The following is a 25,846-nucleotide window of genomic DNA, read 5'->3' as shown; positions in this document are numbered from 1 at the left end:
ACAGGGCATATTCAATCTTGCGTTTCTGCAGGATCCGCCTCACCTCATCATATTTCTTGCGCTTCTCCTGTATTTCCTGAGCGTAGTCTTGGAAGAAATAGATCCTGGCGTTTCTCCATGTCACAGTCTTCTTCCTTCTCGCTGCTGTCAGCACCGCAGATTTTGCCTTATCTCGCAGGAACCGAACTATTATGTGCCTCGGTCTGGTGTTGTCTTTAGGAGCTGGGCCCACGCGATGAATCCTATCAGCTTCGTACCATTCATCTGCGTTTATTTCCAGGCTCTCCCGTAGCAGTGTTTTGAGAAAAGCATCTAAATCTTTGCCCTCCATTCCTTCCTCCACCCCCGATATGCGTATATTCTGGCGCCGGGAATACCCCTCCAGTACTGTTAGCCTTTCCCGCAGCTGTTTGTTCTGTTTAACCATCTCTTCCACCACCGGGCCTCTCTTTACTTCTTCATCCTCGAGCCTAGAGATTCTGGATTCGGTCTCTGTAATTCGATCCCCCAGCTTGTTAACCGTGTCATTCAGAGAATCCACTCCTTTTTTCACCCCTGACATGTCTTTAGCCAAGATTTCCAGAATGGCTCTGATACCCTGTAGCTCTGTAGCTACGTTAGCTGGAGGCATATCCTCGTTCTCGATTTCCGCCATCTTTTCTGTTGTTCTCCTAGGTCGGCTTTCAGTGGTTTTGAGCTGGTTTTGAGCCTTGTTGCGAGTAAAATAACGGCTTGTAGTCATCCTCCATCACGCACACTCCATGCCTAGGACCAGTGATACTACATGATCATATTATAAGTTTTTCTGAGAGTATTAACGAGTTGGTTGAGCCCCGCTCTTCTCCTATGCGACCATCTTGGGTGGGTGTACCACGTGACTCCGCCGTAACCAATTCTAAGAATGCACGTCTCGTACGCGCATCCTCATTTCATGCTCCAAATAGGGTTCTCCCCTATGAGCCAAGGTGCTGCACCCCCAGACCCTACTCCAGACCTCGGGGATGCAACCCACTACACCATTTCGCCCCATGGTGCAACACTTAATGTTTGCTATGGGAACCGTCATGTGTCCCTCCCATATGTCCCCCATATGGGGATGGTCCTGTCGTGAAATGGTGGAACTGGCCATCACACTCTCCTTACACTTGTGGCAAAAGGTCACTCCATGTTGACCTGGCAATTCCACACCCCCATTTTTTACTGGTGGGTTCTTGGTAAGGGCTGGCCTCCGACGCCGGAGATCCTTCCACCTCAGGTCAATTACCTGCAGGCAGCATTCCACACAGTGACCCGGAACATACGATTCCCAACCAAACCACACACCCATTCGCCATGGTTCTTTCCCACAAATACCTCTCCATCGTGGTTGGCCGAGATAAGGTAGTGTCTTTGAGATAACCCCTCAGAACTCTGGCTGGCCATAGAGATTAGTGACTTTGCTTCTCAAGAGATTTATCTATTATTTAAGGTTGCCTGCTTGCTTGCTAGCCCGCTTGCTAGCAAAAACTGTTTTGTAATTAATTAATATTAATATAATAATAATTAATTTAATATTGCAATTTAGTCAGACCTGCTTGTCTTCACCTTGCAATTTAGACCTAAGCTGGTACGGATGCACCACCCTATTGTCTTTCAGTTTAACCACATTGCCTTTGATTTCGGTGACCTCTCCTTCACCTCTAAGTCCGGTATTTACTCCCGTCTCCGTTGGTTTCTTGTCCTAATTTACCCAGACTTCTTCTCCTTTCACTGAAAAGGAGGAGAAGAGTCTATTTTGGTTTTAATAATCAGTAAGTAGTTAAAAATGATGATCATCCCCTCCTTGTCTTTTTGCCCATCTTGTGGCATAAAGATACTTATCATCATTCGCGCCTGGGCTATTTCATCCACTTCTCGGTGGACTGTGTAATTCAATAACCGTGTGATTGTGTTACAAATTATTATAAAATAGAAAAAAATTAAATGGATTTCATATGCTACCTACTTGTGTGTTTGCTATAGGTAGTATGCCACGCATCACTTAATAAAAGTAAAAGTATTGTCAGGCAACAGAATTTTACTAGATAAGATTATGTTAGAATCTATACAGAACTGAGACAGGTGCTTAGCAAACATAGAATTGTTATCTGAAATATCAGCATTACAATCACCAAAATTATGGAACACTTTGCCCGACTACATTAAACAGGCAAGCTCTGTGAACCTTTTTTTAAAAGGAGCTCAAAGCCTACCTTTATTGGAAGGTCTTTAGCTAACTGTTCTTTTATTTTGTGTTTTATCCCCATGCAAGTTCTTAGTTTCTTTTAGTTCTATTTGAACTATTTTTTACTTCTATTTTAATTATCTTTTACTATTTTATTGTGTTAACTTATTTTCATGTCTACAAATTGGTTTTAATGTATTTTCTTTTGCTATGGTTTTTTTTGCTCCTGTTTGAAATGTCATCTTGCAAAGTTTTGATAAAACTATTATAATTTCGATAAAATGTATAATACAATTTTGAATTATATTAAAATTCAAATTATTTGAATTCAAATCAATAATAATAATTGTTACTATCATCATAATCATATAATAATAACAATTACAGTTACTATCATAAACTAAACAATATATATATAACATATCCATATTATAGATAGATAGATAGATAGATATTTTTGTTCAAGTGTCATGCACACAGGGTGCCCAGCCCGCATGGGCTTATAAGACCCTAATCTTGCATGGCGTGTAAACAAAATCATTATATAGCACACTCATTTCCTCGAAAAGCACATGGGCCCTATTCTCCCACAGGCCTTCGGCGCTAACACGGGCCTTAAACGCAAAAAAACGTGCCTTGCGCCTGTTTTGGGACGATATCAATATGGCTTTACGCTGCCAAATGCGCTTTAGGCCGAATGGGCGTGGCGCAGTCCCAGAATGGGCCAGAGTGGGCGTGTCGGCGCTAAATACCGGCCTACTGCTATCTTCCCACCTGGCGTACATTTAGCGCTTTGCGCTTTTGAAAACCAGGCCTATTCAGTGCCTTCACTGCCTCTTCTCTGTCACCCTTCTCTCTCTCTCTCTGAGTTCCCAGCATGCATTGTGCTTCTCCATTTCGCTACTAAATAGCAACCAAATGAGCCGAAATAGATATAAAAGGTAGTTCTAAATTAATGTGTAATGGTAACACAGCCTGCCATTGTAGAACATTTCAATATTGGACCAAATAAAACATCGAAATGAAAACACCACCCTATGTGAAACATATATGTCCTCCTGGGCCTATATATACCCCTTGTCGATTTAACGTGATTTAGATAAGTGACAGCGGAACGCGCTTATACTGGCATCTGCTATACTGTGATGTCCGCTCCAATAACTTGGCCCTATTTCACATTTAGTTTTACAATAAAAACACATTTATGCAATGACTTGACATAATGTAGGGTATATTTATGTGCATCATCCTTCCTGCAGCAGGCGAGAGAAAATTATATCTTTCTGGACAAACTTTCACCAATCTAATAGGCTATATTTTTCTAGCTGATGCATTTAGAACATTCTTTTCACTTTGATCTTGCTATAGTGTAGGCTATTTACATGCTTGCAGTATTTCAACTGCAGTTAGATTGGTTTGAGAAGCATAATAATATGGAATAATAGCCTATAATGGAGACAGACAGACTGAATGAAGGGGGGGGGGGGGGGGGGCAGAGCGCTTGGCTTTCGTCAGGTTTTGCGGGACCAGTGGAATTGGAGCTAAAAAGGCAAGCGTGCGATTCGTTTATTGCACTTATCCAATGAGCATGACGGTGCATAATTTTACGCTTAAAAGGCGTGGTTGTAATGCTTTCGGCTGCGTCTAGCGCCGATACCAAGATATCAAGTGCGCTGGTCCACGCCCACTGCGCCAGACGCTCGGCGTAGAAACTAGGCCGATGCAACGATAGGGGCCCATGTCTAAATTCATCATACAGAGGACAGAAGAACATAAAGTGAATTTCATTTTCAATCTGTTCTAGATCACAGAACAGGCAAAGTCTATGGCCCCTATCGTTGCATCGGCGTAGTTTCTAGGCCGATCGCCTGGCGCAGCGCAAATCAATGGGCGTGGACCAGCGCACTTGATATCGTCGTGCTGGCGCTACACGCAGCCTAAAGCATTAGAACCACGCCTTTTAAGCGTAAAATTATGCACCGTCATGCTCATTGGATAAGTGCAATAAGCGAATCGCACGCTTGCCTTTTTAGCTCCAATTCCAGTGGTCCCGCAAAACCTGAGGAAAGCCAAGGGCTCACCCCCCCCCTTCATCCAGACTGTCTGTCTCCATTATAGGCTATTATTCCATATTATTATGCTTCTCAAACCAATCTAACTGCAGTTTAAATACTGCAAGCATGTAAATACCCTACACTATAGCAAGATCAAAGTGAAAAGAATGTTCTAAATGCATCAGCTAGAAAAATATAGCCTATTAGATTGGTGAAAGTTTGTCCAGAAAGATATAATTTTCTCTCGCCTGCTGCAGGAAGGATGATGCACATAAATATACCCTACATTATGTCAAGTCATTGCATAAATGTGTTTTTATTGTAAAACTAAATGTGAAATAGGGCCAAGTTATTGGAGCGGACATCACAGTATAGCAGATGCCAGTAGAAGCGCGTTCCGCTGTCACTTATCTAAATCACGTTAAATCGACAAGGGGTATATATAGGCCCAGAAGGACATATATGTTTCACATAGGGTGGTGTTTTCATTTCGATGTTTTATTTGGTCCAATATTGAAATGTTCTACAATGGCAGGCTGTGTTACCATTACACATTAATTTAGAACTACCTTTTATATCTATTTCGGCTCATTTGGTTGCTATTTAGTAGCGAAATGGAGAAGCACAATGCATGCTGGGAACTCAGAGAGAGAGAGAGAAGGGTGACAGAGAAGAGGCAGTGAAGGCACTGAATAGGCCTGGTTTTCAAAGGCGCAAAGCGCTAAATTTACGCCAGGTAGGAAGATAGCAGTACGCTGAGATTTAGCGCCGACACGCCCACTCTGGCCCATTCTGGGACTGCGCCACGCCCATTCGGCCTAAAGCGCATTTGGGAGCGTAAAGCCATATTGATATCGTCCCAAAACAGGCGCAAGGCACGTTTTTTTGCGTTTAAGGCCCGTTTTAGCGCCGAATGCCTGTGGGAGAATAGGGCCCTATGTTCCTCAGGTACACCGCTAAACCTACCTGTCTCTATGGCAAGAGGCAAGGTACCTGAGCGTAGCTGGGCACAGAGAGATCTTTGTGTTTTGGATAGATTTTGTTCAACATATTTTTCTACTTCATAAGTATTTTTTGTAAGACAATAAGTTCTTAATTTAGGCTTATTCCATATTTCTATAGTCCATTTTTCTTTATGTAATTGGAAGAAAGCTTTTTTAATTTCTTGAATTTTACAACGTAGTCTATTGTGAAATATAAATGACAAATCAGAATACATTATGAATGACATAATAACTCACAATATGAATGACAAATCAGATATATTATATATATCATATTATAAACACAATGTCCATAATATACTATTCTTTACACCATACCATATTCTCATAATATAACTTGAAAAAAAAAAAAATCATTTGTCGCTGGGTTTAGGAGACTAAGGTCCCGGACCTAGATTCAAGACTTTGAGGTCACCTATTCGTAGGACAACTTTTCTTTCCTCTCTTATGTGAGAAACTTCACTACGCTCTCCACATTTCTGTAGTCTCACTCATGTTTGTTCCTACTGCTGCAGACAGTTTTCTGTGAACAACTCGCTTCTGAAAAGATTTCAATCTATGGCCTAATCTCTTTTCAGTCGCTTTTGATTTATTGACCTACCTTATAATATGTCCGACTTGGCTTAACGGTTACTGCATGGACCTGGCTCATTTAGCCCCCTACGAAGCCCCCACGAAGTTATAATCAATTAATATAATTGCTTATATCTTTATTTACCACTCACTTGAGTGTACGCAGGACTCTCCGCAAGACTCTGAATCAAGATTTACTTTGGGGGGACAGCTTAACAGGTGTGCCTTGTGGTCCAAGTCGATATTACGTTTTTTTCGTGTTTTCAGCTCTTTTGCTCACTTCTCTGTTGAGCCAAAAGAAAGATCCCCTGCTTGGGGTCCGAACCTCTGAGTGTGTTAGTCCGTATTAGTAACTAGCCTCTAGCCTCCTAGAAGTATACTAAATCACCATTTCTCACGCTCCACGTATGGGCGCCATGTAGAAGAAAACACCCTGCGAATGACCTTCAGGTCCTCAAGAATACTTTAAAATACCAAAATATATCAAATCAATGATAATATTAAAACGATATCAAAATATGATCTCATCAAACAACTATGATGCTGCAAGCATCTATGATGCCCGACGAGAAAAGCTCTCAGCCGATACGTAAGAGCCCCCCAGAGACCATCTATTTTGACATCCCGGCGCTTCGACCTTAAACCCTTTATTTCTATACCCCTGCTTCTCCACTAGCTCGGAACGGTCGAAAGTAGTTTTCTCTTTTACTAGCCTATGTAAGCACACTGGGTCAGAGTACAAATAGTCTTTCTATCCCTAAATTAACATTTAGAAATAGTAGTGTTCTAATTACCCTAATTTTCTGCTATGCCGAATAACACAACAACTTTGATTAGCAATCACCAGTTTTGTTTTTGGCCACAGTTCTGTAGTAGGAGTTATCTGTCCAAAGACAAACTATGCAACAGCCATGTCACATGTCACGCTTGGAACCATTCACATAGCATGTCATATGTACATGGCTCCACATAGCGCGCCCGCTTGAATGCGCTAACCAGGTATCAGCTGATTCACCATCAGAGGCTAGGTTCGCTCTACGTTATCTCAGGTGGGAGGCGCTACGTCCGCCGCATCCACTGAAATTACTCACGCCTCATTCACACAACCAGAGCTGTTGGAGGGGAACACGTTTAAAACGTGCTCGCGGCCACTAAGGGCCAGGTATTTATAAAGGCCTAAGAAATGCCTCTGTGGGAATACTCACTCTTCTTATGAAGAAAACTGGAGCAAGAAGAACCTCAAAATGTTGTCCAAATTGAAAGGCAGGAAAAGAGTTTTAAAAAATATTTATTTAAAAAATAAATCAAAGTGTTCAAAAATTTATCAAACAAAGTTTTCAAAAGCTGTCTCTGTGCAACAGAGTGCTCTTCAAAGTTTCTCAATGCAAAATTCCAAGTGGAAGAAAATCCAAGTCAGAAGATTCAAAAATCCCAAGATCAGAAAAATCTCTCTGTCTTCAAAATGAGAAGAAGTGCTTTACACAGTGGACAGCACCTATATTTATACTGCCCAAAGCATTACCTCAATTCCTTCTAGAAGGTTCTTAAGACCTCCCCATTTAGACCTTCCCCCATTACTTCATGCAGTCACATGGTGGATGAGCACACGATCATCACATTGTTATCAAGGTGGGAAGCACCGAACAAGTCAACCCACAATAGTTAACCCATAATACTGAGTTATACCCAAACCTAATCTTCCCTGTGCATCCTCCGCCTCCCTGCATCTTTGAGTGAGCCGAGAGGGTGGGGCTGCTCAACCCAGCAATGCTAATGCTAATGCTAAGGCTAATGCTAATTATGCTAATTATGCCAATGCTATCCTAACCCTCACCCTAACCTTATGCTAAGGCTAATTAGGCTAATGCTAATTTAAGCTAATGCTAATTTAAGCTAATGCTAATTAGCAGTTACCATTCAATCACGTGATTTATATGAGCGAATGGTCTAAACAGTGTAATCTGGTGGGAAGCACCTCGCTCCCCGCTCTCATGGCTTCGCCGCTTATTTCCCGTAACTCCCCAAGTGTTATCTATCGATGCGCTCACTGCCCTACTCTAGATGGCCAGAATGACCTTGGCGGTCGAGAGGAGTCACTACTCCCCGATGCCACCCCGCCTCTACCCACCTTGCAAGCAGAAAATGAACCCTTCGCATGGAGATTGACAGAGAGTAGACAGTATTTCCCAATAATAATAATAGACAGTAATTCCCTTAAAATTGTGCCGGGCCATCCTGCACAGGTGCCTCTGATCTTACTCCCCCCCCCTCTCCTTTGGCATTTCGCCCGGAGAGGAGATAGCAGACAGAGCCCCCCCAAGCAGAGCGCTCAAGCAGAAAACATGACATCATTTTCACAGTCCACAAATCTTACTCGAGTTCATCAGCGACGAGAACGAAAGTAAAAACCCAAACATGAAACTTATCTTTTGCCCCAGTTTCACTGAGGCCTATAATACCAACCCGATCTCCCAAAAAATAGTAAAATAGCAACGTTTGTGGACAAACGTTGCTATTTTACAATTTCGGCTAAGAAATTGTAAAATGGTAACATATGTGTCTACAGCGGTGGGCGTGGTTTGGGCGTGTTTTACGGAGATTTTCTGTTTCTAACCCCTCCCCCTACTCTAATCCTAACCCTAAAATCTCAGAACGTTACTATTTTACAATTTTCGAGCCGAAATTGTAAAATAGCAACGTTGGTCCAAAACGTTGGTATTATACAATTTTCTGTGGGACTGTGTTGATAATACATGTGAGAGTAAACTCAACTCAGCTCAACTCTATAGTTTTAATGTTATTATTGCTTAAAATACATTTTTACCAGTTTGACAGTAATAGGCATACTTCAATCTTTTTGGCCTATAATGTTTTGAACAAATACAAACCAATACAGCATAATATTCTAATGTTATTTATATTAAACAGCCAATGCTATTTTTTAGCCTGAAATGTTGTAAGCAAACACAGCATGAATAGCACACCAGAACATAAAATAAAAGTAAAGTAAATTTAAAATTACAAAATTAAGCTAGAATATATCTCTACTCTGATATACCAAATGAGTGCAGGGCGCATTGATTTAAAACAAAATTGGACCATAACGAGCATTTAACGAGACATCATATCAAAACAGTACCAAGGACTTTCATAGTCACCAAAACACCGCAAAATACTACAATACACATTTCGTAATATGCTTATAAATAGTTTTACTGGTTCAAACCAAACGGTACAGATATATTTAGAAACAGGGGAGATCGCATAACATCTCATGGGACCAAAACGTAAAAAAAATGCGTGTTTAAAGAAAATATTTTTTCGATGTTTTTTTTAGTTTTGGTCGGAGTGAAATGTTCTATGGTCTCTCCCGATTATAGCGTTAGCTGAACCGTTTGGTTCGATGAAGTAAAACGGTATGCTGGTGTTTGGACTGAGAGCCTGGTGACGCGAGGTTTGGACAGGAGAAGCGAGGGGGTGGTGGAAGGGAGAAACATCAACAGCAGATCCATTCACAGCGCTAGCTGGCTTTAACTGAAACTACACATGCGCGAGCAGGAAATGCACAGAGCTCTGCCATTGGTTCTGAAATGTGCCCGCCCCACAAAAGCTCATCCTATCCAAATGTGGAGTGGGCGGATTCGAAAGCCTGAAAACTCTGCGCCCTTTTTTGAAAAACTGACATGATGGCCTGGCTTTCTTCTCTCTGGTCACGGGGGGTTGCATATCTCTTTAACAAGCATCACAGGCTGTGTAAACAGTGTAAAGTGGGCTCTCTGTAACTTGCTCCCCAGAAGCTGCCAAAAGCGAAAGCCGAGCAGCGAGTCGGAGCGGGTGGGGGCAGGGGGGGGAGTGCTCTCGGAGCGCTGGCTGCGGATTCTCCTCTTTTTTCCCAACTCTCTCTCTCATATTTAGGGGGACAAAATGTCCCCTTGCCCCCCCCCGCTTCCGGCGCTTGTGGTTTGGCCCCACAATTTCCACCACGCACAAGGAGCATGAGGAGAAGAAGTGCGAGGAGGTTCTTCAGGCCTGTCTCCCCAAGCCTAAGACATTTTGTTACGGCCACCTTTGAAAAGGCTCGCTTGGAGACCAATAACATATAAAGAAGGAATCAAAGAACAAGTTTGCAAAAAAGAGTCTTTTTATTTTTCCAACTCAAAGTTTAGCTCTCTAGAAAAAACCAAAATAACAAAGGGGTCAGGTGGGACAGCCAAACAGAGCAAAAGAGCGGGCACACACTGGCCGACACACGGCCGGCGGACCAGGCACCACCCTAAACTACAAAACATAACCAACTAAACTGTATAAACAAAGCCACGAAAACTAAACCACCATACCCACCTTTCCCAAAGTAAAGAAAGGATAAATCAAAGAAAGTAAATCAAAGTATCAAAACAAACCAGGCACATGCTGCTGCCACCAGCATGTTGAGGTGTTGAGCTGAGAGAGGGAGAGAGAATGACTGAAGCTGCCACTATTTATGAATGAGCTCTATGATTAACAGATGAGGATCAGCTGAGTCCAGGCATAAGCAATGCCACTGGAATGGAGAGGAGGATCAGCTGAGCCAGGCATGAGCAGCAGAGTGGGATCAGCTTAGCAACCAGGCCTTAGCAACCAGGGCAGAACAACTAAGTGGAGCAGAGAGAACAATGTTAGGATTGAGAAACATACAATAAGGGGGAGCGCATCACACCTTTGTCCAGGCCGCCGCCTCTGGGAAACTGCCAGACAGACACAGGCCGCTGCCGCTCCTGCCAAGATTACCTCTCTTGCCGGAGAGCCAAGGCAGATCTAGCTACTTGTCCTCCTTGACCTGTCTGCTGCCTTCGATACAGTCAACCACCAAATCCTTCTTTCCACTCTGTCTGACCTCGGCATTTCAGGTTCTGCACTCTCCTGGTTTGCTTCCTATCTCTCGAACCGCTCATACCAGGTCTTATGGAGAGGGTCCCTCTCCAGATCCTGCCCTCTTACCACCGGTGTCCCCCAGGGCTCAGTCCTGGGCCCCTTACTTTTCCTTCTCTATATCAGATCTCTTGCCTATGTGATCTCTTCTCATGGCTTCTCTTATCACTGCTATGCTGATGACACCCAGTTTTTCCTTTCCTCCCCCCCCTCCGACAATCAAATCGAGGCTCGCATCTCTGCATGTCTCAAAGACATTGGCTACTGGATGTCTGCCCACCACCTCAAGCTCAACCTTGGTAAGACAGAGCTACTCTTCCTCCCAGGGAAAGACTGCCCTCTCGCAGATCTCTCCATCGACAACACCACTGTACTTCCCTCCCAAACAGCTAAGAACCTTGGGGTGATCCTCGACAACCAGCTGTCTTGCTCAGCCAACATAGCTGCGACAGCACGCTCCTGTAGGTTCTCCCTCTACAACATCTGCAAAATCCGTCCCTTTCTCACAAGAGAAGCGACTCAACTCCTGGTCCAGTCACTTATCATCTCTCGCCTGGACTACTGCAACGTGCTCCTGGCCGGCCTACCTGCCACCGAAATCCGACTGCTTCAGCTCATTCAGAACGCTGCAGCCCGTCTGGTATTCACCCAACCCAAATTCTCTCATGTCACTCCCCTCTTCCGGGACCTCCACTGGCTTCCCATCTCAGCTCGCATCAAATTCAAGACACTGGTACTGGCCTACAGGGCAGTACACCAGTCAGCTCCCCTGTACCTGCAATCTATGGTCAGGTTCCAAACCTCTCAGCACTCCCTTCGCTCCTCCACCAGTGCAGGTCGCGTCGCCCCTCCTTCGCTACGGGGGCTCAAAAGTCGCTCATCAACTCTTCTCGTCCCTGGCTCCCCAATGGTGGAACGAGCTTCCACCTTCGGTCAGGACTGCTGAATCACTGCCGATCTTTCGGAAAAGACTAAAGACTCACCTTTTCAGTCTCCATCTGGGCCCTTCTTGATCTAACTTCTTTCTCTCTCTTTCTATTAAAAAAATAAAAATAAAAATAAACTAAACTCGTACCACTGTTCCTTCAGAATTTGTAGTTGTCATAGACTGTGCTCCATAGTTGATTGCTCTATTGCTGACAAAAAATGTGTTATTGTAAGTCGCTTTGGATAAAAGCGTCTGCCAAATGACGTAATGTAATGTAATGTAATGAGAGAGACAATGAATAACCGCCCACTTCCGTTTCCGGATTTCAAAATAAAACCTCCATAAAAATAGCTTACATTAGCCTGGGAGACTTTTGAGTTGCGGTAATGGTTAGGCAAGTGAAACAACTTGGTTAGGGTTTGGTCATTGAAAAACATCCGTGTTGAACATGTTTTATTGTGGCGGACCGGTATGTCTTTGCAGGCCCTATGGCATTTAGCTAACATTAGCATCTCCCAGGCTAACAGTTAATTTCGTAAGCGTGTGCTGTGTTTGGGGAGAGCGGGCCCAGTGTCGGAGAGGCGTCTGGCCTTAATTCCTTCTGTGTGTGTGCCGGTGGACCACCTGTACAAGGGCTCTTTGAGCAGGTGCAACATACAGTGTGGCAATAGGGGGGGGGAACAGAGTGAGTGGGGCCACTGCCTTGGTTGTTTATGTTCGTTTTGTGTTCTTTTTTACTTGATTACATGTCATCCTGTACTGCCACCTGTCCTGCCATAATCAACCTGTGCTGTTGTGCTGAGCGCTGTTTTAATTAACAAAACAACCTTCTTCTAAATAAAGATTGCTATTTTTTATATATTACTCTGCTTCCTAGTATTTGTGCCTTAACGGTGTCTGAACCTGCGGTCTGTGGTATTCAGCCACCACACTAACTTAAAAGTGCCTTTAAGACTATCATGGTTACCGACTCACACATCGACTAGAAACCAGAATTGTTTTAAGGTAAACACTGTGTGCTCCATTTTCCGGTTTGAATGTCATGTTTCCTTGAAACTGTTTGCAACAGTTTGAGGTATGTTGCCTCTTGTTTGGTGGGCGCATCATAGGTGTTACCCAGTCAGCAGCAACGTTTAAAAGAGACGTTATGCACAGTGAATGGCTTCAACGCTTGTGTCACGCAACAGGGTGTTCAAAGCACCACCATTTCCATTGGAAGAAACTGTTTATGTGTTGGAGGGTTTAACTCAACCCTGCTCTCATAAGAAGAGGTATCAAGTCATGAGGATTGGTCCGGCCCTTCATAAAAAAAATCGTGAAATTGTCTTCCTCACAAGGACACAGATACCTTCAATATGTTCATAATATGTTTCTATCTAATCTCAACTAAATGACTGAAATGAACACAACTCCATCGTGTGCCAAGGATGTTATTGGTTGTCATAGTAACCATCTGACCCGGATGTTATTCGCCCTTCCTGGTATGTTATTGGTTGTCTTAGTAACCATGTGACCAATATGTTATTTTCCCTGTCCTGTCTGTCTTGGGGTGTGTTCTAGTTTCACTAAAGACAGTTACTGTTACACAAGCACTTGCGCTTATTGATATCAACCACTTAAACTTGCTGGTGGGTCACTCAGGTCAGGTCAATCAAAATTTATTTCATCATGACCTTAAACAAGTTGTTGTAGTTGCATTAACCATCAGCCAACCTTTAGCTGAAAATTTTGTCAAATTTGTGCTGTTGTCACAGAGTCCAGTCCATATTGTCACACAATATAATGTAGTTAGTGGTGGAAGAACCTTATTTTCACATAAGTGTTGGTGTAAATCTGGCTTTCAGAATTCAAACTGATTTCACAATGTTTCATGAGATGATGCTGTTTCTATCAGGATCCATCAGGAAAGTCCAGACTCCCCTGAGCCCAGCTGTGTGTCCATGAAGAGTGACCAGTCTATTTATCTCCCGCTCAACTTCAAAGATGGAGCGTCCTCTGCTGAGCAAAGGTAAGAAATTAAATCAAATTAGTTTATCACGCAGCTCTGCTAAGAAGAGGTGGGCAATTTCAGCTATGGGCAGGGGTGGGCAATGCCCACTCAGACATGAGTCTTGCCCACCCAATGAAAAGTTAGGAAAACAAGCACAAGCAGAAAGAGATGATCTCCGTTTTAGTAGCAGATCCTGTGCCCCATACACCACAAGACTACAGGAAATACCATTTATTGCATTAGAACACACACCCAAACACAGCATCTCAGAGGTCAGTGAACTGCACACCCGACTCACCCATGGTGCCAACGTTTCAACATTGTGAAGCAATGTAATTGCATGCAGAACAGCACTATTCGTCGACACATAATCTTGCAGATAACTAACATCACGCATATAGAATAGGAAGTCCTTTAACTAACCTCCCAAAGCACATTAATAAACACATCTACCCCAGAGCATGCTGGGAACTCCGCCTACAATATGTTTTTTTTCACCCCCAAACAATGGAAAAATTCAGTATGTTGCAGGCAGAGATTTCAGGCAGATTTCTGGACTTTTCTCTGTCTGGCTGCACGTTCTCTGCTGTGTTAGCTACAGACTGCTAGTGCTACGTTATTCAAGACCACTTCTTAGGCGCAAAAATACCCCGCTGCGCTGGAGTGCACCATAATCTCCGCGCTGCGCATTTGAAAATGTTGAAATACGTCCCCAAAGATTGGTTTTAATGGACATGGTTAGGCAAGAAAACAACTTGGTTATGTTAGTTAGGGTTAGATTCGTAGATGACAAAAGCCATGTTTTCCATGGGACATGTCTGGCCTTACGACTTCGTAAACTTCGACCCAACAATGAAAATATAGGCATTCGAGCTTGTGAAATCCTGGAAGGCCACATTTTGCAAATCATCGCACACCCATTGAGATTGCATTGGACCTAATACAGAAGCTGGCTTCTTGAGAATCTCGGCAATCTGGCCCCCTAGGGAACCTGGTCCAAACGCCGGCTTTTGGAGGTGCAGTATCCACAAGTGGCTAGAACAGTGGGCCCTATAGTTTACTCCAAGATAATTTGCATAGATTTACATATTTTCATGTACATATTGACGTCTAGCAAAGCTGGCTTTACAATATATCACACGAGCTGTGATTATGAGGCGTTTCACATGTGATTTGGCCTCGTGAAGCTGGCAATGACCAGCAGCACCCCCTCCCCCCCATGGTAAAGTCTTTTCTGGCAGGGTAAGTCTCTCCTCTCCCACATGGTAAGGTCTTCTCTGGCAGGGTAAGTCTCTCCTCTCCCACATGGTAAGGTCTTCTCTGGCAGGGTAAGTCTCTCCTCTCCCACATGGTAAGGTCTTTTCTGGCAGGGTAAGTCTCTCCTCCCCCATGGTAAAGTCTTCTCTGGCAGGGTAAGTCTCTCCTCTCCCACATGGTAAGGTCTTCTCTGGCAGGGTAAGTCTCTCCTCTCCCACATGGTAAGGTCTTCTCTGGCAGGGTAAGTCTCTCCTCTCCCACATGGTAAAGTCTTCTCTGGCAGGGTAAGTCTCTCCTCAACCTCCTGGGCTGGCAGTATCAGGATGGGGATGCCTGTCTTGGGTCCTGGAGGCCCATTTGGTGCTTCAAATTCAGGTAGACAAAGGCTGTGCTGGAACTTGAAAAGACAGCCCTCAGACCAGTTTTCATTTCATTTATTTATAGAGGGACAGATACATAACATGTAACATTTACCAATGTCTGATGACATGTATCATAGCATTTCTATCATTTCTAGCCAAGGCTAATTTGAAATGCCCGTCCCTCACCCCGAGTTAATATGGACTTTGTTTCCCCCAGGATGGAGGCCGTGCTTAGTGGGCCCACAGGGTTCAGCTGGTGGTGGGGGTTCAAATTTGGTAGGCAGGGTCCCGGAATACTATTTAAAAAAAGAATTTGTATACCTGTATACATTCGTATATTTCCAGCCAACAGCCAGATTCGTGAGGGATTTTTACTAGCAAACCTTAAGAGCTAGATGTGTCCAAAAACAGGGCAACACTGCCTCCCAATGGTGGACCTGCTGGTCTGCAGCAAAACTCAAGAAGCCAGCAAAATAAGGGTATGAACCTGGCCTAAAAAAAGTGTGTGTGTGTGTGTGTGTGTGTGTGTGTGTGTGTGTGTGTGTGTCTCTCTGTCTGTGTGCGTGTGTGCGTGTGTGTATGTGTGTGCGTATGTGTGTGTGTGTGTGTGGGGGGGGGGGGGGGGGGGGGTGCGTGCACATGTCTGGGGATGTTTTATCCACAGAGTTGAGCAGCAAAGGAAGGAGGTTCCCAGTGGTCAGTCTGGCCAGGAGCATCAAACAGACCTGGACTCCATATTTATGGTGTGTAAATGAACAACAACACATTTGACTTCAGCTACAAAGAAAATGCAAATCAGCCATCCTGGTCATTATAGTCTCCATGCTGCACTTCATTATAGTCTCCATGCTGCACTTTTTAGACCAGTGGGCTTTCAAACCATCCATACCAACACATTCTCACACCCAAGTCCTCAAACTGTAACGTTCGGTCAGGAACCCTATCACGCCCCGGGTACCCCTGTCCTTATTTTTCAACAAGGTTGGGGTTGAGGAGGTTGATGGTGAATGTTGTAGTGCTAGGCATGAGGTTGAGGAGGTCGCGGTTAGGCAATGGTCCCCCTGGTGGTTGGTTAGGGTTAGCCACTTGGTCGGGGTTAGGGTTTGGATATGGTGTGGCTGTGGGGAAGGGGCACATGCTGGTGCTGGTGCTGGTTCTCGACACAATCCAGCCTAGGGATGTCGACGGTTAACCGTTAACTGTTTAACCGCCAAGAACGTCTTTGATTGGTTAAGCATGTCGGTTAAACGTACAATTTGCATGTTAATTTGCATACAACAGTGTTGCCAATCTGACAATTGTTTTCCTACTTTGTGGGTACTATAGCAATGGTATGTAAATATTAAAACATGGCACAAGGGTTAATAAAGCTTGATTTGGCAATAAATATATTGTTGATGTCGATTTTCATTCACACCTACTTGTCTGATGTCTGATCAAACGCAGCCGCGGCAGCGCACAGAGTCCGGTTACACACACAGAGCTCCATGCAGCATGTACAACACACACCCCGCCCCCCTCTGCTCTTCTCTGCTTTGAGCAGATGATAAAAATGAGAAACAGAAAGGAACATGTCGAAGCATGTTTAAAACAGCCCGTTGTGGGACTATTTTGTTCAGAAACGCGACAAAGTACGATGTGAATTGTGCGATGCTGCTCTTTGAGTGCCAGGCAGTGGAAAACAAAACATTTCTCCTCGACAGACGTCGCTGCAGGCAGACAGTGGGAAACTGCATTTCTCCGTTCCGGAGCCGGTCCATACTTTCAATTGATCCGTGTTTAGAGAGATTGATTTCAAATCTAGGATTTTCTGACCGAACGTTACAGTTTGACAACTTGGATGTGAGAATGGGTTCTGCATAGAGTAATACATTTGTTGGGTTCCATTATTTTGTATGTGTTCCAGGTTCTTGAGGAGGACATTGTCACTTTTGTGAAGAATGAGCTGAAAAGGGTCCAGAGGATTATGAGTCCAGATTCAGACAGTCAGAGGGAGGATGCAGAGGTGGTGGATGGTGTGGAGGAAGAGAAGATGAGGAGCAGCAGAGAGGCTTTTCTGGACATCACTGTCCACTTCCTGAGGAGCATGAAGCAGGAGAAGCTGGCTGACTCTCTGCAGAGCAGTAAGACAATTTAACAACTTTAGCATTATGAAGAGAAGACATGGTGGAGTGAGATATGTGATGAGATGTTTACCTTTCCAAACTCTGCTGTAAATTCTGTACACATCTGTATCACGTCTATACAATTCTGCAACACAGTCAGAACATGTTTGTCCACTACCAATGAGTTGAATATATATCATGGAGTGGTCAAATATACTGTATGTAGCTCCTTTCACAACAATACAGACACAGGTCGGTTCTTTAGAACGGGCGCTTTTATTTCTTTTGGCATCTCTTGATTGTGTCGGGATCATGTCTATGTTCCCCGGGTTCTATGTTCCCCGGGTTCTATATTCCCCGTTTTTCACTAACCTCTCCCAGCCCCCACGCCAAACCTAACCTCCCCCCATGCCTAAACCTAACCTCCCCCAGACCCTAACCCAAAACCTAACCTCTCCCACCCCCACGCCTAAACCTAAGGTCGGCATTGCGGCTTCTATGTTCCCCGGTCCCACAAAAACGGGGAACATAGGACCCAGGGAACATAGGACCCGGGGAACATAGGGATGACCCCATTGTGTCCACTCCTTTCTCTCTCTTTTATGCCTTTTACGCCATGCGCCTTGTGCCGTGAGAACTATATTTATGAATCAAAAACAATACAGAAATATATCAGCAAGCTGAACAGTATAAAGCATGAAAACGAATTATAGCATGAAACAAAGTCCATTTACATGTAACATAAAATACCTCGTTGGCCGCTTGTAGTGAAATGAGGTCCTTAAATCCTTGAAAGTCTTTTGACAGTCTGCTTAGACTTCAGATGTCAACTCTACAGTCTTGAAAGCAAACAACAGCTCTAGCTTAGCGAGCTAATTGACAGCTATGCAGCCGCATGGCCACACTGCAGAACATACGGTCCGTCAACAAACTCCGTCGTAGCAGCACCAAAACAAAAATTAGTTCCGCCTTGGAAGTGAGAGTAAAACACGAAGGAACATTAGTTCCTGAACAGAAACAAATACATTTTAACTCCTTTAACTCATTGAGTGCCAGCCACTTTTGGAGAACGGACGCTCCCAGTGCCAGAGTTTTCAGAGCGTTTTCAGTGATTTCTCGAGGCCCACAGAATATTATGTGATATTACTATGTAAACACAGAACACGCAAAAAGAACAAGAAGACTCTATTGTATCATCAGCAAAAAAAAGTTTATTGATACCATTTTCCGTTCTTTAGTTATGAGCCGGAGAAGATAGGTTGTTTTCAGCGTTTTCAGGCATTTCAAATTATAAGCTGAGATATTCAGCCTTTTGTGAAATGCAGCATTTCAAGCACATTCACTGACTCTAGGTAATATTTTCTGATGTAGTGATGTGGTGTAGTTGTGTCCTGCCCTGCGTGCCCCCCCCCCCCCTCTCCTCCCCCCCCCCCCCCCCCCCCCTCAGCTGAAAACTCCTCCCCACACTAGTAACACACAGCCTCACGCACGCAGCGTCTATTTTCGGAGTGCTTTTGGTGCGCCGCCTCCCAGGCAGCGCAACATGGAGAAGCCACACGCGGACTGCAGTAAAAGGTTTGGCTTTTCATTGTCGGCTGCTGCTTTTCTAGCGGCTAATCATGTGGAGAAACTATGCTGACAGACAGACAGAGGCAGAAGGGCTCAGTTGTGTGCGCGGATTGACTGTGTTCGCAGCCCCCGTCAGTTGCAGCCAGAACAATCTACATGGCTCTGGGCTGCAGCATGAGCGGGTTCACTTTGATCACGGCTATTTCAGGCTGTGTATTCCTGACATTTCTGTAATCTGGAGAGCACTGTCGCCACCTAAGGGTTCTGTAAAATAGGTTATAGACCTCCAATAGCTACAATAGTTGTACAGGAAATGCGGAAGGCTTTGATCGACGTCCCACCGTCAAAAAACGCATTGGACGTCGAAAGACGTCCGTGGCACTCTACGTCACTATTTAATTGGACGTCGAAAGACGTCCATGGCACTCAATGAGTTAACCATACTTCAAATCAATTATTATTTATTTATCTATTGAAACTATCTATTTATTAAATTAAATTATTATCCAACACTAATTATGTAGCATGAATTTATAGCATCTGACGTTTTCAGCATTTTAATATAGCATTTTTTAGCAGCATTTACACTGTACATCCACACTAAAATACACTCATTGATTAAATGTGTTGTTTGGTCATCAGAAGCTTTTGCTCCCATCTGCCAACGTCAACTGAAATCTGATCTGGCGGAGAAGTTTCAGCGTTTGTTTGAGGGGATTGCTAAAGCAGGAAACCCAACAGATCTGAATGAGATCTACACTGAGCATCACCTCACAGAGGGTGGGAGTGGAGGGGTCAATGATGAACATGAGGTCAGACAGATTGAAGCAGCAGCCAGGAAATCAGCGAGACCAGAAACAACAATCACATGCGAAGACATCTTTAAACCCTTACCTGGAAGAGTTAAACCAGCCAGAACATTGATGACGATGGGAGTGGCTGGCATTGGGAAAACAGTCTTAACGCAGAAGTTCACTCTGGACTGGGCTGAAGACAAAGCCAACCAGGATATACAGTTCATATTTCCATTGACTTTCCGTGAACTGAATCTCCTGAAAGAGAAGAAGTTCAGCTTGGTGGAACTTCTTCATTACTTCTTTAAAGACACCAAAGAAGCAGGAATCTGCCGATTTGACAAGTTCCAGGTTGTGTTCATCCTTGACGGTCTGGATGAGTGCCGACTTCCTCTAGACTTCCAGAACAACGAGATCCTGACTGATGTTCATGAGTCAGCCTCAGTGGACGTGCTGCTGACAAACCTCATCAGGGGAAACCTGCTTCCCTTTGCTTGCCTCTGGATAACCACACGACCTGCAGCAGCCAATCAGATCCCTCCTGGGTTAGTTGATGTATTGACAGAGGTGAGAGGCTTCACTGATAAACAGAAGGACGAGTACTTCGAGAAGAGATTCAGTGATAGGAGGAAATTCACAGAGGGGCATGCCAGCAGAATCATTTCCCACATCAAGACTTCACGAATCCTCCACATCATGTGCCACATCCCAGTCTTCTGTTGGATGATTGCTACAGTGCTGGAGCATGTGTTGACAACCACAGAGAGAGGAGACCTGCCCAATACCCTGACTGAGGTGTATATCCGCTTCCTGGTCGTTCAGTGCAAACTGAAGAATGCCAAGTATCATGAGAAAGATGAGAGAGATCTACACTGGGATACAGAGAGTAGGGATGTGATTCTCTCTCTGGGAAAACTGGCTTTTGACCAGCTGGAGAAAGGCAACCTGATCTTCTATGAAGCCGACCTGAAAGATTGTGACATTGATATCAATATATTGAAAGCAGCCGCAGTGTCCTCAGGAGTGTTCACACAGATCTTTAAAGAGGAGTGTGGGCTGTATCAGAACAATGTCTTCTGCTTTGTCCATCTGAGCCTTCAGGAGTTCCTGGCTGCTGTTTATGTCATTGTCTCATTCATTGACTCTGGTGTCAATCGGCTGTCAGAACCACAATTCACCTCCACAGCATCTCAACTAGGCAAATTGCACGTAAATCTCCTCTGCCAGACTGCTGTGGACAAGGCCTTACAGAGTCCAACTGGACACCTGGACTTGTTCCTCCGCTTCCTCCTGGGCCTTTCAGTGGAGACCAATCAGAATCTCCTACAAGGTCTGCAGACACAGATGGGAAGTGGCTCACAGACCAATCACAAAACTGTCCAGTACATCAAGAAGAAACTCAAGGAGAATCCCTCTGCAGAGAGAAGCATCAATCTGTTCCACTGTCTGAATGAGCTGAATGACCATTCTCTAGTGGAGGAGATCCAACGACACCTGATATCAGGAAGTCTCTCAAGAGACAAACTCTCCCCTGCTCAGTGGTCAGCTCTGGTATTCATCCTACTGTCATCAGAAGAAGAGCTGGACGAGTTTGACCTGAGGAAATACTCTGCTTCAGAGGAGGCTCTTCTGAGGCTTCTGCCAGTTCTCAAAGCCTCTAAAAAGGCTGTGTGAGTGAAAGGAAAACTATATAGATTCAATATAGTATTGATAAGGGACCCCGCAATTTAGAATCCTACTGTCTGATAGCGCACGATTAAAATATACCCTCTGCGACCTGTGGCTCAGATAACTCCTAAGCCACAGGATCGCAGAGGGACTAAAACTGAGGTGTGCCAAGGTGGTGTCCCATGCAAAGCAGGTCCAGTGGATGAAGTGGGAGAATGTGTGGATCCTGTCTGCCCATTATGTTCAGGCATATCTATAGTATATACACACTATCAGGTCTGTCTCAGGGAAGATACACCTGGAGACTTAATCAAGGGCCTATAGGTGCCTAGCAGCAGCAAGTGAAAGTAAGCGACTAGAGATAAATAAATTACCTGATAGGAAAGAGGGTACAAACCTCATTTGGGTGTTTGGGAATTTTCCAGCACTTCTTTTATTCAAATTCAAATACACAGTCAAGAACATGGAGGATTTGGAGATCATCCATGCTCTGATATGTGATTACTGCACTTTTCTTAATTCATGTCGCCATAATTCATTGTCACACCTCTAGCTTGTTCACAATAGAGCAGCTAGAGATCACATATGCTCAATTTCAGTTTCTCTCTACATGGTTACCACTTAGATACAGAATTAATATAATGATTTCACTGATCACATTTAAAGCATGCACCCTGTGAGTCAGAGAATAAGCTGAGATATTCAGGTCCTTCTGACTTTATCTCAGTCCAGACTCAAGACTGAAGGTGAAAACACTTTTGCGATCAGGGCCTCTACACTGTGAAATGCCTTCCAGAGGGATCAGGCTCATATTAAAACACTTTATATCTGCTTTTGTAAAGCGTAACCTAGGATGTACCATTTGCTACCCTTTGGATGCATTACTTTACCGGAAGACATGTAAATATATTTTTTAGCATTGTTGACCACATTAGAAATCAACCCAGCATCCTTGGCTTTGTTAGTGCTACACTCAGCTCAGTGAACTACTGTATAGAGTAGCACAATTCAAGGTACACTCACTGCTTTTAATTATTAGTATTATTAGTAGTAATCGGAAAGAAAAAAGAGACACCATTGACATTAGAATATAAGAGAATACAATTTGTTGAGAGAGAAGGAATGTATCCCATATACTTCAAAGCATTTTCAGGGAGGGACCGCACACTCCAGGACTTGACTTTTATAGAAGAAATTTATTATTAAAAAGACAACGCGTTTCGCTTGCGCTTCTTCAGGTCTTACTGAGTGACTGTTCCAGTCAAACTAATATAGTGTGTGGCAGGAAGACACACCCACCAACACACCGGTTGTCAATTACCATCAGATCATACAGGGAACACAGCAATCAGCAATCAGCAATAGCCTACATAAATATGTTTACATCATAGAAAACAATAAACAATACATAAATATGTTTACATCATAGTAAACGATCATTACGCAGCATACATGTAGAGAGGAATAACATACGGCCATAAATCCAATGACATGAATAAATTAGCCTACATGTTTAGTCCAAAAAGGAATTGAGTACCAGACTCTCATTTAGACCATAAGGTTCAACAGTATTCAGTGTAAAAATCCAATAAGACTCTCTCTGTAGCAGTAGTTTGTGAATATCGCCACCTCTAGTCGGCAGGGAAACCTTTTCAATCCCCATGAATCTGAGAGTAGATGCCGCACCATGCCCCCTCTCACTATAGTGTCTGGCGATGGCGTATAACATATTGCCGTTTCTAATAGCGGCTTTGTGTTCGGCGATGCGTAATTTAAGACTACGCTTCATCTGTCCAACATACACCATACCACAGGGACATTTTAAACAGTATATCACATGGGTTGTATCACTGTATGTGGGTGGTGAAAGAACTTGGTCGACATTCCATTGGAACAGTGGGTGCACTTCCCACAATGGTAGCTACCGTATAGTTGGCCACACTCCTTACGCAGCCAATTGGAGTTATCACTCAGAGATTTGTAGACTGACGAGACAACAGAGTCCCTTACGTTTCTAACTTTTCTGAAACAAAATCGTGGAGGATGGCTGGCAATGTTTTTCAAGTTAGGATCACATTTGAGTATATCCCAGTGTTTACGCACAATGTTACTAATAGCTTGGGAGGAGGCGTTAAACTCCGACACAAAAGTGACTCTAGGGTCCTGGGTAGCCTTGTCATTAGGGGTTAGGAGGGATTCCCTCTGTACATCCCTAACTTTATCCCTAGCCGTGCAGATGACAGATTCATTATAGCCCCTCTGTCTAAATCTCTTGTGCATGTCATCTGCCTTCTTTTCAAAGTCAGTCGCGCTACTGCAAATAGGCTTGAGGCGCATGAACTGGCCATACGGAATGTTTTCAACCATGCGCCTAGGATGATGACTGCGTGCATGTAGAAGGCCATTTCTATCAGTCGGCTTACGATAAATAGTCGTGTCAATACCCTGCTCATCATTAATGGAAATACGTAGGTCTAGAAAGTCTATCTGTTTCGTACTGTATTCCATGGAGAACTTGAGGGTGGGGCGTGTGTTGTTAATGTAATCTCGAAACTCCAATAGTTCACTTTCAGTACCATCAAATACCATAAGAACATCATCTATGTACCTTTTCCAATACTTGACATGTTTCAATAAAGGCATGAAGGACAGATTGTGGATAAAGAGAGATTCCCAGTGGCCCATGAATAAATTAGCATAATTAGGGCCAAATGACGAACCCATAGAGGTACCCTGGGTCTGCATATAGAAATTGCTGTCAAACATAAAGTAGTTGGATTTCCAACTACTTTGTCGACCAAGTTCTTTCACCACCCACATACAGGGAAGGAATACAAGGTCAAGGGTTTCATCAATTGTGATACAACCCATGTGATATACTGTTTAAAATGTCCCTGTGGTATGGTGTATGTTGGACAGACGAAGCGTAGTCTTAAATTACGCATCGCCTAACACAAAGCCGCTATTAGAAACGGCAATATGTTATACGCCATCGCCAGACACTATAGTGAGAGGGGGCATGGTGCGGCATCTACTCTCAGATTCATGGGGATTGAAAAGGTTTCCCTGCCGACTAGAGGTGGCGATATTCACAAACTACTGCTACAGAGAGTCTTATTGGATTTTTACACTGAATACTGTTGAACCTTATGGTCTAAATGAGAGTCTGGGACTCAATTCCGTTTTGGACTAAACATGTAGGCTAATTTATTCATGTCATTGGATTTATGGCCGTATGTTATTCCTCTCTACATGTATGCTGTGTAATGATTGTTTACTATGATGTAAACATATTTATGTAGGCTATTGCTGATTGCTGATTGCTGTGTTCCCTGTATGATCTGATGGTAATTGACAACCGGTGTGTTGGTGGGTGTGTCTTCCTGCCACACACTATATTAGTTTGACTGGAACAGTCACTCAGTAAGACCTGAAGAAGCGCAAGCGAAACGCGTTGTCTTTTTAATAATACATTTTTTCTATAAAAATCAAGTCCTGGAGTGTGCGGTCCCTCCCTGAAAATGCTCTGAAGTATATGGGATACATTCCTTCTCTCTCATCAAGTACTCCAGCTTTCTTGACCAGCACCTCCAGCCTGTTTGGATGTGCACAGAATCTTCCTTTGTTAGAATACAATTTGTATTTACGTGCATTTCTTTTAAGGCTGAGTGGCTGTCAGTTGTCAGAGAGAAGCTGTGAAGCTCTGGGCTCAGTTCTCAGCTCCAAGTCCTCTCTGACAGAGCTGGACCTGAGTCACAATGACCTGCAAGATTCCGGAGTGAAGCTGCTCTCTGCTGGGCTGAAGAGTCCACACTGCAGACTGAAGACTCTCAGGTAACATCAGGTTATGATCGCACTGAGCAATTTCACGTCTAAAAGACGTATATAAAACGTCTATTCAACATCTATTTGTCTGTAGACGTCTAGTCTAGATTAAGGCTATTGAATTTTCAAAAGTGAAAGTTTAATAGAAGTCTAGTCTTAGCCTAGACGTCATTTCAACGTCTACATAGACATTTATTAGACATTTAATACACATCTATGCAAAAGTAAAATGCTGCCCCAACCTGGATTTGAACCTGGGTCACTTGCATGGCAGCACAACTCTTTAACCACTGTGCTATCTACTCACTGAAATAAGATGGCATCATATCGTGTTCAAAACATGAATTAGCTCGTTCGTTCAGGGCAGGTTTAGTTTTATAACTTTTACCCGCCACTCCTGCACACCACAGCACAGGCTACATATACATATATATATATATATACAGTACATACATGCGCATATATATATATATATATATATATATATATACATACACGCACGCGCGCACGCCCACGCACACACACACACACACACACACACACACACAATACAACTGCAGAATGGAGACTCTCAGGTAAAATCAATAAATGTTTATATGATTGAAC

General features: G+C 43.7%; 1 protein-coding gene across 1 annotated transcript in view; it reads left to right on the top strand.

Annotated features, from left to right (window-relative positions):
* The window catches only part of LOC310780286 (NLR family CARD domain-containing protein 3-like), a gene marked incomplete at its 3' end in the record, with an annotated part of 74,799 nt that overhangs the window by 24,510 nt on the left and 24,443 nt on the right, over positions 1-25,846 (top strand). Inside the window, exons 2-6 of the mRNA XM_083640845.1 lie at positions 13,565-13,678; positions 15,944-16,022; positions 17,186-17,402; positions 19,596-21,417; positions 25,079-25,249. Coding sequence (XP_083496971.1) covers positions 13,565-13,678; positions 15,944-16,022; positions 17,186-17,402; positions 19,596-21,417; positions 25,079-25,249 — 2,403 coding nt within the window. The remainder of the gene's footprint in view (positions 1-13,564; positions 13,679-15,943; positions 16,023-17,185; positions 17,403-19,595; positions 21,418-25,078; positions 25,250-25,846) is intronic.

The sequence above is a fragment of the Poromitra crassiceps genome (genome assembly GCF_964638095.1).
Source record: "Poromitra crassiceps genome assembly, chromosome: 7".
Classification (NCBI taxonomy): Eukaryota; Metazoa; Chordata; class Actinopteri; order Beryciformes; family Melamphaidae; genus Poromitra; species Poromitra crassiceps.
This window is presented reverse-complemented; position numbering and strand designations above follow the sequence as displayed.